Source organism: Thalassophryne amazonica, chromosome 18, assembly GCF_902500255.1.
Source record: "Thalassophryne amazonica chromosome 18, fThaAma1.1, whole genome shotgun sequence".
Lineage (NCBI taxonomy): Eukaryota > Metazoa > Chordata > Actinopteri > Batrachoidiformes > Batrachoididae > Thalassophryne > Thalassophryne amazonica.
In genome coordinates this window covers 43187922-43204828 of record NC_047120.1, presented here as the reverse complement: position 1 = coordinate 43204828, position 16907 = coordinate 43187922, and the positions used below count along the sequence as shown (strand labels likewise).

General features: G+C 39.1%; 2 protein-coding genes across 2 annotated transcripts in view; both read right to left on the bottom strand.

Annotated features, from left to right (window-relative positions):
* Positions 1 to 10072, bottom strand: part of LOC117530866 (autism susceptibility gene 2 protein homolog) — a 51758-nt gene extending 41686 nt beyond the window's left edge. The window contains 5 exon segments of the mRNA XM_034193811.1: positions 1004 to 1052; positions 2719 to 2748; positions 2937 to 2965; positions 4313 to 4493; positions 8330 to 10072. Coding sequence (XP_034049702.1) covers positions 1004 to 1052; positions 2719 to 2748; positions 2937 to 2965; positions 4313 to 4493; positions 8330 to 8632 — 592 coding nt within the window. The 5' untranslated portion in view covers positions 8633 to 10072.
* Positions 10073 to 13355: 3283 nt separating this feature from the next.
* mrm1 (mitochondrial rRNA methyltransferase 1 homolog (S. cerevisiae)) lies at positions 13356 to 16763 on the bottom strand. Its single transcript, XM_034194530.1, has one exon. It carries the CDS (start codon positions 16618 to 16620, stop codon positions 15445 to 15447), a length of 1176 nt encoding a protein of 391 aa, XP_034050421.1. The 5' UTR covers positions 16621 to 16763; the 3' UTR covers positions 13356 to 15444.
* Between the last annotated feature and the right edge of the window lie 144 nt (positions 16764 to 16907).

The window sequence follows — 16907 nt, the reverse complement described above, 5'->3', positions numbered from 1 at the left end:
TATTTTCCATCACCTCAAAAACACCTCATTTAGTTTTATTTAAATGATTTTAATACATTAAAAGGCAACTAACTTGTTAAGGCAGATAAAGCACATTTACACAACTAATATTTACATTCCATTGTTCTATATCTGATTCATTTTAGTCATCATTATACTCTTCAAACTGGCAACATATCAAATTGTACAACATGATCAAACATTTTGATGACCTACAAGCAAGGTTGGGTAGGATTACTTTGAAAGAATACATTTGGATTAACTTGTAATCGGATTACATTTCAAAGTAATCCTACCCAACCCTGCCTACAAGTAACTCCAAGCACCTAGTGGGTACCAGACCACCTTACTATTCAGATTATGAGGTTCATAAAGTGCATCATTTTTCCCCAGAGCTGGACATCAGATTTACCAGTTCACTGCTACTTTTTTCTGTGATTCAAATCTCTGGAAACACTAAAGCGATTGTGCCTCCAAACACAGGCAACTGAAAGAAGAAACATGGATGGTTTACAGACCGTGTTGTATAGTGCTCATGTGACCATGCTCAAATGAAGCATGTCATGACCTTTTTGGATGCAAATCTTTTGATGATGTCAATGTGATGAAGAGCATGGTGTGTTTTCATTATAGGATTGTTTCTGTTTTTTTAAAAAAGTACACAATGTCAAAGCAAAAGAATATCTTGTGGCACCAAGCACATCATCTACAAATGTCAACTTATATTGTGAAAGCCTCAGACTCTCCTGATAATTCTAATATACTGCAGATGACTTGCTTAAAACTTTCCAATATTGGCTGTTTGAACCACAAAATACTTTAATTTTTCAATACAGAAATAAAAACATATCTAACAATAACAATTTTTTTCTTATCATCTAAATATAGACTAGTGAAGGCCAACTGATTGACAGATGAGAATACTGCTTTATAAGTGTGAAGCAACAAAAAACAAAAAATAAAGCAGACTTATTTGCTTGTAGAGCCACCAAATTTCTCATACCTTTTCTTGTACTGACTGTGAACACTGGATCCATGTCATTGTCAGAGGCCTAAAAGTGGATATTAAAAAAATAATAATAATTGCAATTATGTTTTACATAAACTTGATAAAGTAAGCACAACATCTTAAATAAAAAGTGACAACCGCCAGCCTATTTGGCCCATCACAATAATTATAATATTAATTTATGGTATGACCTCAATCACTTTTTGCTGACTTTTGATATTGATTACATATTGTGTTACATGTGGGTTTGTTTACATAAGAATACATCAACATTTTAGCTACACGATGCCATAATAAACAGCAGAGGTTTAACTATCATTGTAAGAATAAGACCTGACCGAGTCGTTTCAAAGCTATGCCCCACACCTCTAGTGTGGGACCATTTGAGTTTACGTCAGAGTTGCCCCATTTGGGGTCCACAGGCCATGTTTTGTCTGCAGTCAGATTGTCTTGGCCCGCCATGGTAATTATAAAGATATCCGCAAACTGAATAAATTACTGTTGAGCAGGTGAAATAGCAATGATTTTTTATTTTGAAATTTTATTTTAAGATTCAGAATGTTTTCTTTTAAAAACTAATTTAGTTGCAACGTAACTGCATGCATGTAATTCACACATCAATATTTATTTCTGATACACGGGCCTCCATCCAAATTAATTTATAACCCTTCACAGATAAAAATTGGTTGATCTTGTAATACAAAGCCACTGTATGTAGTTGTGTATGTGTAGACATAAATATACAGCAGTCTTTTATATACAAGTTCATCTCACGTCGATGAAAAAACTTTCACATTGCTCAAACATACATTTTATTATCTGGAATACCCTCATGATGTATATTAGTTAAGAATAATTTAATAAAAACACTGAATTCATATACTTGCGTTGATGATTGTCTCTAGTTTTGCATGACATGAATAGACACCGGTGTCACTTGTGTGAATTAATGTACGTACGCAATCGCCACCAGGGTGCATTTCAAGGAAGTAGAATGTCCATCACTCTGCATGTGGTTGCACACACTAAATTGTTTTGGGAGAATCTTATTGCAGCTTTTATTAACCCTACAGGTCCATTTCAAGTAGCTCCTTATATCAACTTCTACGTGGGAGCACTGGATACCACATTTACTAGACAATATGTATACATTAACTTAACTTCACCCACCACCACGACCGACGTAAGTACATTAATTCAGTATTTTTGTTAAATTATTCTCAGAACAATACGCCATCAAATCCAGCAACCGACCATCTACAAACCTGGCCTGTCAGAGGCAAAGCCACCACAAATGTCTACAAAACCACACAGGCATCGTAGGTATACTGCAAGTAACAATTAGGGGCAATTTTTTTTTTTTTAACATAGCCCGAGAGTCTTTTTTTTTTTATTATTGTTTTAGTTGTGTGTTTTATTCATTTTGAAGGTTTCAAATTCTTTTTACATTTAAATTCCAATGAACATACTAAAGAATTAACAGTTTAATGCTCTTGAAAGGGGCGTACTTGCAGTACTGGCAGAATGACATAGTCCTAAAATGACAATAACTTTGCTGCCTTTATTTCTGTGACAATGTATCCATGCAATAAAAGTAGTTATTGTGACAGGCCTACAACTAATTTATTTATTTATTTAATTAGCAAAAAGAAACTGGATCTTGAGAAGCAGACTTAACAGCAACAAACCTGCAAGTAAATAATACACACCTTGCCTCCCGAATCACTCTCAGTATCACACTGAAATAAGGATGGGAAAAAATTAATTACTTTGACTGAAGTATGCTGAAAGCATAAATCTTAATAGCATCTTCCAGAAATATTCCCCTGACGGCTTATAGTATCTATACAAAATGCCAAATTCACTTGATCTTGGGTTTTCAGTAAAACAATGACATGTATTGAAAATTATATTCAAAGAAACTTACAATGTAGCCAGTCTCCAAAGGCAGCCCCTAGAAGAAATAAATGAATAAATAAATATATATATATATATACATATATACATACACACAGACATTAGTTCTAAGGTTTTCATTCAGTTTTTTTACAATACTGAAAAATGTATAATCTATAAATCTTAAAAAATGTAAAATACTCTGTTTACATTTGATGAGCTCCCGCAGATAGAAAGAGATAATGAGCTGCTCTACTTAAGTCAACATTCTTGAATAATTGGGTGACACTGTGTGCAAACCAGTTTCACAAGATCATTTTCAACTTATTAACAGCTCAACAGAAATACAAAACACAGCCATTGATTGCGAATGAGCACAACGCCCAAAGACAGGATATCTGTAGAAGCCAAAACAGCCATAGCAAAGTCATAAGCAAACCATAACGTTGGATTATTTTTTTAAATGACGTAAAGGCCGAAGTGGAAAATCTTGCGGTTCCATGAATGGCCATCTGAGGCTCATTCCAAAACAAAGTTACTCCCAAAACAACCCCCACCGTCATGTTAAAATCCCCAAATTTAAACATAAACAAACATGTTATCAACCTGGTACACACAAGAAAAAAATAAATAAATAAGAATTTGGTCTCTTTACCTAGTTTACCCCTTCATGACACCTTAATGCCAAATTATTTTTTTTAAACAACTTGCCAGCTTGTGATATTTTACAGAATAAATGTGTAAATAATAAGAGGTGAAAGTACTTTGATCGACAAATTCTATATGCGGCGAGCTGAGTTGACAGCCCCTCTAGCAGTAGCTGCTAGCTGCTGTGGACTGAACATTAATTATATTCCAAATATTATACTGCAAATACATTATCTGAGATAACTGGGCTTTCTGTGCAGCTCATCTAAGAAGTCTTTGCTCCAGTATTTCCATCAAGTGTAATTTTCCATGTCGTTTAATTTGTATCCTTGCACTGTTACCAGGTAACGGTAGTTTGCTGATGTTAGCTCTACTGCCACTATATGAATACTGATGCAATCAGCCAGTTGTAATTTTTACTACCAGCCCCCACACCACCAGTCATGAAAACCACTGCCCAGTCCACAAAAATGTGCATTAAACACCCAAACCAAAATTAACCTGTTAACTCTAGCTTGTCTGTTAACTCTTGAGGTGGGGTCATGTTTGGGGTTAATTCATCCCATTAAGATACTGGCCGTGCTCCACCTCTTTACACATTTATGGGTTAGCCAGGAGTTGGGCACAGTCAGTACTGCCAACATGGAAACACTCAAAGCTGCACTATCTGAGCTTCAAAACTGCTGTTCAGAAAACCTATGGGTGACATCATGGAGGATTTGCCCAGTATATACACAGTCAGTCTATCATTAATGTACCTTTCATCAATCTTTCTTCTCTTATTTCTACTCTTGTTACAACATGTGCTGGAATAGCTGTGTGGAACTCCTTCCTCAGGCTCTGAAAGTGGCCCTCCACCATTCTCATCTGGCCCCCTCTTCCCCTTGTTCCTCCTTCCCAGCATATCAGTGCGCTGATTGGGTTTGAGAGTGCAGTCCATCTAAAAAGGAAAAGGTTTACATATCTATTAATACACATGAATGGGGGATCAACTACAGGCTTAATGCCACTACTGCCGGTAGCAGAATGATTTCAGGCATAGCCTCTACATCAGGGGACACCAACCTTGTTCCTGGAGTGCACCTGCCCTGCATGTTTTCTAACTCTCCCTGATCCACTGCCAGGCAATTAACTATCAGGTGTGCTCAGCCAAGCAACAGCTCGAAGACACCACTTAAACAAACAAAACAAAACAAAAAAACAGGTGTGACTTGAGTACGTTGACATGGAAATCATACAGGGCAGGGGCTCTCCAGGAACAGGGTTGGCGACCCATGTGATACAGATTTCAACAAAAGCTCATAATGGTCAGTATTTGTGATTGACTGATGATGAAGTCACAAAGCAGGAGTCACCAACTTTCCAGCTCCTGACTGGCTGAGTGCACCTGATAGAGTTAATTGCATGGGGGTGGAATAGGGAGAGTTAGAAAACATGCAGGGAAGATGCCCACCAGGAACAAGGTTTGTGACCCCTGATCTACACTGACCAACAAAAATATAAATACCAGTTCATATAAAGTTTTCAATTACTTCACCAATTTGAATGTAGATCACTTCTATGGAATGTTTTGATGATGTGGTGCTGTATTTGACATTGTCAGTATCAATTACAGAAATAAATGGATGTTTAAAAAACAACACACTGAACTCAAGCACACCACAAACCTCAAATGTTAGTCTAACAATAAATCTAAATCTTTTTCAAACAGAATGATACATTTACTGTAGGACAAACTACATTAATCTATTAAGGTTTCTATTATTGAGTTTGATCAGCGAATGGATAGCATCTTCATAACTCAAAAGACAATAATCTCTTCCATAAGCCCTCATGAAACAAAATGCAGTGCACATGCAAATTAGATACCAACAAAGACATTTTTCAATGTATGAAACAAGTACATGAACTAAATAAATTAAACATGGAATACACATTTTCTAGGGTGCTGTTCTGGATATTTCTCATTTCAATTGTTGGTCAAGGCCCTCTCACACAGAAGACATGTGCATGGGGTTTAGAGGTGCATGTAGCACTGGCCACTATCCACCACAAACATGTCACACAATGCCACACGGTTGCCAGCATTTGCCAGGGTGTGGAGAGTGTTTTGGTCATGTTCAAAATATTCACAACTCAAATCCATATGTTGTGCATTCTCCCCCCGATACACCACCAACTCGCCACGCTCACCGCAAACTGTGAGTCAGGCTATCAAGTACCAGGTTCTACAGAAACTCCAAATTCCTGATACAACAGAAGAAAACAGAGACAAAGTTGACAAAATACTGTCCAGGAAGCAGCAAACGATGCGCTACATTAAACACCACTGACCATCAGATGGTGGCTCATAGATGGAGCAGCAACCACACGGCACACATGCAACAGTTACCAGTATTGGCAGAGAGTGTCACGTGTGCGGCGAGTATTGCAACCAACATGCCACACACGTCCTCTGTGTGACAGTAGTTTTAGATGTGAAATTTACAGCCAAAAGCCCATCATTTTACTTATCCTGTTAGAGATATTGCTTCACAGAGTAAATAATTAAAGTGACAACAATTTATCTAGTTTAACAGAAACAATGCAAGTCATAAAAAAAAGTTTTTTTTTTCTTTTTTAATCTCAACATAAGCCCTATATCGGCCCTGAGGCCTGTTGGTGCCCGTGTTTATCTCTGGATACTGTAGAGTGAACTGGATGAGAGTTTACGATTCCTCTTGGACAGAATGCCAGTCTGATGCAGGATACTTCCCCAGCCGTAGACACAAAGACACATAAAAACTAAGCACAACTGTACTACTTCAGGATACAATCCCAGTCATGAAACGCAGCCCCCCCCCCAATAACAAACGATGTGCCATCCAAACAGAGTACCACTTTAAGGTAATAGGTAAATTTTAAATAACCCCCGGGAAAGGCCTGTGTGTGGAGAGACTGCTGAACTACCTCTGGACTGAGATGTCCATAATTTTGTTCAGCAGGAAAATAAACAGGAATCAATGCTCTCACTGCAGATTGCTGTAGACTCCAGAGCTGCAACAATTAATCCATTATTAATGACCTATTTATTTTAATAATTTTTGAATTTGTTTTTTTTATAATATCCAAATTCTATGATTTCAGCTTCTTAAACTAACCAATCAACTACCTTTATTTATTAAGCACTTTAAAACAACCAGAGTGGATGAAAGTGGTGTACAGAAGAATAAATAAAAATAATCATAAAAGAATTAATAATTCACATAAGACATAAAATTGTAAACAAAATACAACTAAAATAACTAAAAGTCATAAAACATGAGTAAAAATAACAACTTGAACAACTATATGATAAAAAGCAGTAAGATAAAATCAAATAAATGAACGAAGTCAACGTCTTAATAGGTGTCAAATGCCAAGGAGAAGAGATGGGTTTTCAGAAGAGATTTAAAAGCAGACAGAGATGAGGCCTATCTTATTTGCTGAGGCAGGTTGTTCCATAATTTTGGAGCCGCAACAACAAATGCACAGTCCCCTCTGAGCTTCTGCTTAGTTTTAGGCACATTCAGGAACAGCTGATCAGCTGACTTGACAGAGCGGGTGGGTTTATAATGGTGTAGGAGCTCAGAGAGGTAGGGCGGGCAAGGGCATTCAGGGATTTAAAAACAAATAAATAAAATATGTTTAAATGTTACTATTTTTTGGTTTCTTCACTCCTTTGTAACAATAAGGAATATATTTTGGTTGTGGACAAAATAATACATTTGGTGATGTTCTCTTTGGCTCTGGGAAAAGACATCACCATTGTTCACCATTTTATGGACCAAACAACTAATCTATCAATCAGGAAGTCGATAACTGAAAAATTTGATAATGATGATTACCCCTAGTAGTATTTACTGTAGGTAATGACTTGACAGCCACCTGGCCTGTGCAAGCAGTAGAGCCTTGTGTGTGTCCCCCCAAGGTGATGGCTAAAGATAAGCAAGTGAGTACTTAAAGCCTCAGGCAAGTTGTATATGGACATTAGAACCACAGAATGACTGAAACTGTGCAATTATAATTTAGTGATTAACAAATTTAGTGATTAATTATTTAGTGATTAAGAAATTATTAAAATAAATGTCACAATATCGTGTTAATAAACTAATCAGGTCATCCTTACTCTTTTGTGTGTGTGTGTGTGTGTGTGTGTGTGTGTGTGTTGTGTGTGTGTGTGTGTGTGTGTGTGTGTGTGTGTGTGTGTGTGTGTGTATGTGCACATGGTTTAAATTCATGACTGAAATGTCACTATGCAGATTTTGGAATATGCATAGCACTTGAATGTTCTCTGTGTGATTCATAAGCTGGAGAAATGCACTTGGAAATGCAAAACATTAGGTGGAGAGCCATGGTCCATCACAAGTGCTTTAACAACACCACCCCCTCCAGTAAATATTGCTGCTTTCTCCTTATTTACTTTTTTCTTCAAGAAAAGCCATTTGGCAGCTCACCAACACCTCCCAGAATTGGAACATGAATAATTGAAAGTCCTCTAGAACTCATCAAAGTGATGCCTTGGGGTTTGGGTTGAGTAGATTTGCTTTCCCTGAGAAATGTGTCATAGTTTGACTTCATTTCCGATGCATTTTCACATCTTTGGCTTAAAAGGAAAGAGATCACAACTGAAAGAAAGCGCTGATGAAAAATAGGTTAAGATCCTTTTGTTCTACATAAGTTAAGCAAAAAACAGATTGTTGTTCAAATGAAAATAACTGGTGTTTGAAGAACGACACACACATACAAAGCGTTTACCTCGAGTGCTTCCAAGCTGATGAAGCTCGCAATAGCGAAGCCATCAATGATGTCTTCTTCGCAGGACACGGACTCTCTTTTCCTCCGGCGTGGAGGTCTGTGCCTACCGAACCCGGGTCGGCACTCTCTCCCTCCGGGACCCAAGACGCTGTTTGTCCCACAAGCCTCTCTCTCGGAGCCTGAGGACAGGGACGTGGCAGTCTGCTCCGCCAGGTCCACTGTCCTCCGCCGCCGCTCCCTGTCGCGCTGCGAACGGGACCTCCGGCTCTGCCTGAACCCAGTGCCTCGGCTCGGACCCTCCATGTCCACACGGTATCTCCTTACTGTAACTCCAATGAGAACCAAAGGCACTTTACTCAAGTCTCAGGCCGGCAGAAGGCACCGAACCGCAAATGAACAACCACCTAACAGGCCCTCCGTTAAAATGGCGTAAAGAGAACAAGTGGCTATTATTTATCGTCCTTTGACAACAGTCTATTGGCATCAGTGCCTTTCTTCCGGCGAAATTTTAGTGTCATTTCAAAGCATCTGAATGTGAACGTAAATTCACATGGGAATATGTAACACAATCACATGCACAAATGTCAAGACATAGCCGAGTGCGTCTCAAAGAAGGCTAACATTAGCTAGCGAGGCATTCGCTAAAATAAGTTATGCGTATGTAAACAACAAAAAAATTAACCGCCTTACCGAAGAAAAGACAAATCACCGCGACGCTTACGTTAACGTGAAAATCATTCCAATATCCCCAGTGCTCAATACGACTGTAATCTGTAGAATTTTAGAATTTCTACTCAGGTTGACATATGTATTTGCCTCTTAGCAAAACGATAACGTTAGCCAGTCACCTACAACCACATAGCTAACATTAACACGATTTTGTGTTCCTGTGAAATTTTAATGGTGGCAACTTGTTTACATTTAAGTACTAAAGTGGGTTATCTCGCTGAGATAAAGCAGGAACTGACATTAGCGAGCTAATGTCAGGTCAGTGTTGATTACAGCCAATTAGCTTATGATAGCATACAGCTAACTCAAATCATCACAATATATTCAGACAGCAAACTAAAAATAAGTCCGCCTGTTTAAAACACGTCGATAAACGCAAGCAAACCAGACACCATACGAAATAGTTAATATTCCGTAGTAATAAGGTGAATTATTTCTCGTACCGAAGTGCTGACGGCCGACACTAATGGTAGAATTTCATCAAAAGAAAGACGTAACGTTAGCGATTTGGCTAGCTAACGTTAGCCAATCCAGCTAATAGCCACCTAAACCAAAAGCAACCGGCGACTTTCTTTAAAGGAAACGGGGATTAATACAACAGCCTTTTCGCAACTAATCACCCGTGGAGTAACGACCTGTTACTTATTCATACGCAACTCATCTTTCGTTCCGCCCCCATCATAAAGAAAAATTATAAGGCCCGCATATCAAAGCCTCGGGGTCGATTTCCATAAATGAGGGTGTCGGCCGAGCTGCCGTCGGGCTGGGCAGCTTCTGTGTCCAGCCCCACTGTGTAATCCAATGTTGATCAGAGAAGTTCGAGCACTCGTCGACGTTCCGGGACAGCGGCTCTTTTCAGTAAATCCAGTGTGCGGTTGGATACCGAGGAAAACAAAACAGCTCCGCTGCTGCCTTTTTTTTTACAAGTTTCCACTCAATTGGAAATTTATCGCGAAAATCTGAGAGACAACCCCTGCCAGTTGTGCAGTGCATTGTGTGCGCCACTTCTTCTTCCTTATCCATCAAGCGGTTTGTTATTAGCCCTGCTTGTATATACTGCCATCTTGTGGAGACTAGCGTCTTTTCACCCGGGTTTACCATTCCTCCCCAAGTGAGAGGGGAGAAAACACCGCCTCACATTTCCTCTCCTTACTATGTGACATGTCTGGGCTTCTTCTGGCCAGCACATGTAAAGTAGATCTTTTCTTTGCATGTTATTTATAAAGCCTTGCTGTTCACTACAGGCTCCTGTTGCTGGTTTAAGAAACCAAGCAAATCACTCTACTGCAAGCAGATTATTCAGCTTCTTGTATGGTTTTGATTTTGCAGTCTCACTATTATTTCCAACATAGAAAACCATTTTCCTTCTCTGTCATAAGTTGAAAGAGATATTCATTTGTGTCTGTTTGTCTGTTTAGTGGAACTGTTTTTTGTTGATCTGTTTCTTAAAGAGAACTGGGTCGATTTACTTGGAGTTGGAAGTTAAAAACAGGTGTTTCTTGTCGTTTTCATGAAAAAAAAAGTTCATTTGGACAAAGCAGAAACTTGGTTTTGCAGAGTAATTTAAGCCAAAAAGATGTGATCTCAACTCCCAATGACTGTTGGGATAGACTCCTACTACTGGTAACACTTAACACTTAATTGGCATAAGTGTGTCTTAAAGTCACGATTACAAGGTACTGTGTCATTATTATGAGCTCCTCAGATGAGATTGTAGGAGATAATTATGAAATACCAAGGCTGCATTCACATCATCTCAAATTACATTTGTCAGTTGCACCCCCCCCCCCCCCCCCCCAAAAAAAACCCCAAAACAAAACAAACAAAAAAAATTGCTAGCATCCCCTTAAGTTGTTGGACATCGTGGCTGGTCTATACACAGGTGCAGGTATTGTTAGTTATATGCAGAATCTCTGATTTTTCGCAGTGAATATCGGTGTTCATCAGGGATGTGTTGTAGCTCCTGCCTTGTTTAAAACTTGTGTGGACTGGGTCTTGGGTGGAGTTGTGGAAACCAACAGCTTAGGTCTCTTTGTTGACAAAGAAAGGCTTGTATTATTTCAGCATTTGAGAAGCTGAGTGAGGAATTAGACTGTCTGGCTTTGCAATAGTCCTGGATCAATCTTAAGATCCAGGCTTTTAGTGATTTCCCGAAGACTGCCATCAGAAGTATATCTGTATGCAATGAAAGTGTTGAACTTGTGACATTCATGTATCTGGGTTCTCTGCATTTGAGATTGAGAGATGCCTTGGAAGAGCTTGTAGAGTTATAAGGGCTCAGAAGAACCAAAGTAGGTGTCTTGCACTTCTGGTCTTATGCTTGTGAGGCTTGGATGATAACCAGTGACCTTGACTAGAAGTCTTTGGTGCCAGGTCTCATTGGAGGATTCTTGGGTAGCCAAGGAATGCTTTTGTGTCAAATGAACAGTAACTTAGGGAAACTCAAGTTGGGTGAATCAATTGCATTGAGCATCATCTATATTTTGGCAATGTGGTACATTTTTGTGGCTATGATCCAGCACACAGCAGCCTCAATGTCAATGTTGAGGACCCCAGCAGACTGCAGCAGACAGATTGCTACCTTTATAAGGTGTGAATGGACAGGTTTTCTGCCTGGGTGGTTGCCCTGCAGCACTCAAGGTTGTTCCACTGTGTGGTGGATGCAGCATTTTTTTATTTTTAATCAATACTGAGCACAAATTCACATCATATAGATGTCACTTACAAAATATAGACATGGACTGTCAACACGTAACAAACACGTCTGGCAAAAATAAATAAAAACAGATTTCCATCACTCCAGTTATGAAAATGAATGAAGCACAAATCATCAGTGTATTTCATAACTGTAAGTAATATGAAAGCCAAAGTCATAATTTCAGGATTTCAAGTCCTAATTATACAATGTTGTGTTTTATAAAGTTTGAATAATTATGATTTAGCTTTTTGAATTTAATGACACCTAAAAAATTATGAGAACACACCATTTATTAATGAAGTTTTTTAAAATAGGATTTTTTTTTCATCTTGAGTAAAAAAAAAAAAGTACATATTTCCGAGCCCACCATGAAAAGTTATACAAGTATCCAGTGGGCTGACCTAACCAGGGACTCAATTTCAAAGCATAAAAATTAGCATGTTCCTTCGGTTACTCCCACTGTCGCTTGGGGTCACTCCAACAGATCCAAGACAGATCTTTATTTTGGATGCCCTATCTGATGCAACTCCCCTTTACATGGAGTGGGGTCTTGAACGGGGAACCTTCTGCTCTGGAAACATGCACACTAACTCCTTGATCACCACCACCCTCCCCCAATTTTAGAACATATCTGACAATAGTATTTCTCCTAAGAGATCTTCAAAGTACCTTTATCTCTGTCAACAAATCAACAGTTGCAAACAGAATAATATTCAGTTTATTGGGAAAGAAACAAGTCAACAGAGGATTTTTCTTGATAAATGACTTGCAAACATCATTAAAAGTTCACCCAATCCAGTGGAATAAAGGGGTCATGTTATTCACGTTTTCAGCAACCTAATACATATTACCAAGTGTTTTAAGATATTAAAGTTTGTCACACTCAAACATAATATACATACAAGGGGTGATTGAGAATTTTTGAACCTGACCCAAAAAACATAGGGCATGGTTCTCCATCTTTTACATTTTGAGAAACCATTTCTCAACATTGCACCCAGTGAGTTAACACTTCACATATTCTCAATAAATGTTGGTTTCTCAGAATGCAACAGATGGAGAACCATGCCCTACATTTTCTGAGTCAATCTTAAAACTTCTCACTCACCCCTTGTGTATGTATAATTTCTGTGCTTTTTACTTTAAATGGACAGGCACTATCCATTTAAATCACATAAATCACAGACGTTCCTCGGTTTTGGAAAAGCCTTGCCATGTACCCTGTAAAAATGTAGCGAGTGACTGATAATGTATGTAAACAAGTCAATCCCCTACAGTTTAATACAGTAACTCAAAAACAGTGATGGCTATCGTCATGTAACTCAATGAATTTAAAGAGAATAATAAACCCTTTTACATGTGAATTTTGATGCACCAGAGCAATCTAAAAAGCACCTTTGTTTAGCCTATGTTATATCCCGTAGACATGTCTCCACCCCTCACATTAGCACCAGCTAACGAGCGTAATCAAGCTTCCAACTGTGGAAAGAAACATGATGTCCACTACGTGTGAAAACTGAAGGCAAGCTATACAACAGAAATGGAATCAAAGAACAGCTATGATGTGTTGGCAAACTCTAAACACATTTTTTCAAAACATTTAGAGTTTCAAACTTTATTCCAGAGTGGACATGAAAAGACAGACTTCACCTTATGATCAGAAATACACAACAGAATGGGAAAGCAACACTGGAATTACAGAATAGATAGACAGTGTGGCAGGGGATGGTACCAAAGCTTTTTGTATGAGTTAGTGATGACTAACTTGAAACACTACTTCAAAACATTTTGAATTCTTCATGTCATTACATTCAAATACATAAGTATTTGGAGAGCGACACTTTTTTGCTTTTGTATGCCACTACAGTGGAAATGAAACACTCAAGATGTGCTTGTAGTGAAGACTTTCAGCTTTAATTCAAGGAGCCTTTTACAGTCATTTGTATACACAGTGCTTCCATTTTCAGAACTCATAAGTAATTGGACAATCTAAATGTAAGCATTACTTAATAAAAATAATCACCTTTACAGCTAGTTTACCAAGTCATTTACCAAGTCACTGAATATGACCTTGACTTCATTTACATCAATTATTAAGAAATACAAACACTATGTTACTATATGATGAATCTATCTGGAGTAGGTAGTTCTCAAAAACTGAGTGACTGTGCAAGAAAGAGACAAGTGAGGAAAGTCACCAAGACACAGATGACAACTCTGAAAGAGTTATGGGCTTCTGTGGCTGACTGGAGAAACTTTGCAGAGTGAAACTTTTGTCAGTTGCATCCCATTCTACAGCTTCATGTTGGAGTGGCACAGAAAAGGATTTTATTAAAAGGAACATTCAATTTCAGCCAGTTTACCAGAAGGCACATGGGAGAGTTGAACCCAGATTTAATCCATATTCTGGTGTGAAATGTTCAATGTTCAGTTTAATATATAGGTGTATCTGCTTCATAGTATTTTAAATTCACTAGTTGGGTCAACTTAGGTTAAACGTTCACTCAAAGATAATGTTAAATTTTGCTAATTCAAAAGTGTTATTCAGATTAATGAACATTTGTAAATACATTGCACTTTGTTTTCTGCATATTTAAAGAAATGCACATTATTTTCATTCCACTCTCTAATTGTGTAGTGCCTAGTTGCAAATTGGACTTGCTCAAGAACAATTTTACATAAGCAAGGTTTGATCCACCTGCCTTTTAGTTTAGGGTCAACCTGCTCTTGTGTTTAGTGACAACAGGTGTAAGAGTAGTATAGAGAATTTAGTTTTTATACTAATCCTTATTTGAGTTTGCCTGATTCACTTTTCTTTCATTTCATTACTACATATTTTAACTACACTACACAATGTAGAGCAGGTAGCGCCGTTGGTTTAGGAGTTGGGCTGCCTACCAATATGTAGACTTGGGTTCAATTCCAGTCATACTACCTGTCTGTACCCCTGAAAAAAAAGCCACCCAGCTGTAAATGGTTTGGGAAATAACCTGCAATGGGCTGGTGTTCCATACATAGTTGTAGACTCTCATCCGCTTTATCTTACTATGGAATCCAAGGATAGGAACAGTCACCAATGGGCCTCAGAACCTATATAGGACTTCCTTCTTCTGAACTGTACTGAGTTCAAGTTTATTTTAAGAACAAAGTTGGTCAAACCTAATATAGTGGAACATACTGAGTCAACTTTTTAACCTAAGTTGACAAATTCAAACATTTGCATGCTTTAGATTTTTATGTTTTCTTTATGTTTTGGACAGCGTAACGGAAAGGTTCATAGTGAAGACACCCCACTGGGTAGTCATCCCAGGTGAAGTCACCCCACTCTAGTAACACAATATTTCAATTCTGATATGTTCTTGTAATAAAGTATTTATACACACCAGGGGCATATTATCCTGTTCTTACTCAAGTTTTGTTAGTGAGATGACGTTTTAAGGTAGGGGAATGTAATTGTCAGGTATAAAGCCCATTGATGGGAGAAGCAGAGAGCACTGCTCATTTCTATACTTCACACCGACGGGTCTCTAACTTTAAAGTAGTCATTCTTAATTATTTAAAAAAATAAGCATGGCTAGCTGGAGTGGGGTGACTTTAACTGGACTGGGTGACTTCACCTGGGGTGAGTTTGCAGTGGGGTGACTTCACTCGCTACCAGCGGAAAAGCCACCCGCCACCCCCCTGGTCATTAAATGGGCAACCTTCTGGACGACAGTAAAGAGTGCAGCAGAATGGCTGCAGCTACGGACACATTGAGAGACTCTATCCCAGGAAGCAGGTTTCTTCCAGGTGGGATGGTGAGAAGGGTTTGACATAAAGAAAGCAGCTGCTGAGACAAACCGTCCCCTTCTCCTCCAATCAGCAACAACGTAGGTTTAGTCATGTTAAAGTCCAAACAGTGGGTGACAGGGACCAGGATCTCCTCCGTTTCAGCTCCCACCGTGCCGATCACCTGCCAACCTTGTGCTGCTTTCATTTTAATCATATCTTCTAAGTTTTGATATCCATAAACTCCCAGCACCTCCATGATGCCGGAGCTGGCCTTGCTGACCACTGGTGTCAGTGGGCAGCTACTGCGAAGACTGCTGGCCACTCTGTCCACACCAAGGAAATACGCAGAGCGCAGAATGGCACCCAGATTCATCGGGTCCTGGATTTCTTCCAGGACAAGCCAGAGAGGAATAGCGTCATCTTTTCTCAGGCCTGCAGAGACTTTGTCCTCAACGAGGTATTTCAGAGGACTGGCTTGCAGACACACTCCTTGATGAACACGTCCAGCAGCCAACTTGTCCAGATCTTTCTTGCTGACGCGTTGGATTGGGACTCCCCATCGGTGAGCCTCCTCGCAAACCTTTAACACAGAATTCCTATGCGCAGCCTCACCATCTTTAACAAACAGCTTGTAGACCTTCCTTCTTCTTTGAGTAAGAGCGAATAGACAGGGTGCAATGCCAAAAACAATCTCATATTTCTTATCACTGGAGAGCATCGTAGAGGTCTCTCTGCCCAGTCTGGCCTTCTCTTCAGTGAAGTCCTCCAGACAGAGCTTCTTGAGCTCAAATGATATTCCACGGTTGTTGCCATGTGAGGCTTCCTTCTTCATAAATGAAACCTCCTTCTTCCAGGCTTTAGGCGGGGGTGAAGGCTGATCACTCTTTCCATCAGCTGCAACAGGCACGTGTTGGACAGTAGAGCTTTTTAACAGACTGCGTCGTCTCCTCACCACAGGTTTGCTGCTCCTTTCCAACGGACACAGAACTGAGCTTGTAGCGTGGTAGGAGGTCAGCTGAAAACCTGCGTTTGACACAGGCTTCATCAGCCTTCTGCACCAACCATGCTGATGAGTGATACTGAAGAGCCACATTTCAAAAAAGTTTTAAATAATTTCCAGAGTCAATACAGCAAAAGTATATAGCAAACAAAGAAAATAGTGGTCTTTTCTTCACCGAAAAATCCATGATAAACGTGCCTATAAACGTGCCTTTCGTCATCTTCCATTGCGGATATTTTTGCGACCTTTACGGTTTCCGCGTCAAGTAACCGACACAACAGCCGGATGTTGAACTCTTCTGTCGAAAAAAATAAAAGCGCACAATTATTAATTTCTCAGTCAGCACAGTCATTCGGGATAAATAAAGGCTATGAAAAGAA

Bases quoted from the DNA above. Each gene is read 5' to 3' on its own strand.
- mrm1 (XM_034194530.1), bottom strand. From the start codon at position 16,620: ATGTGGCTCTTCAGTATCACTCATCAGCATGGTTGGTGCAGAAGGCTG.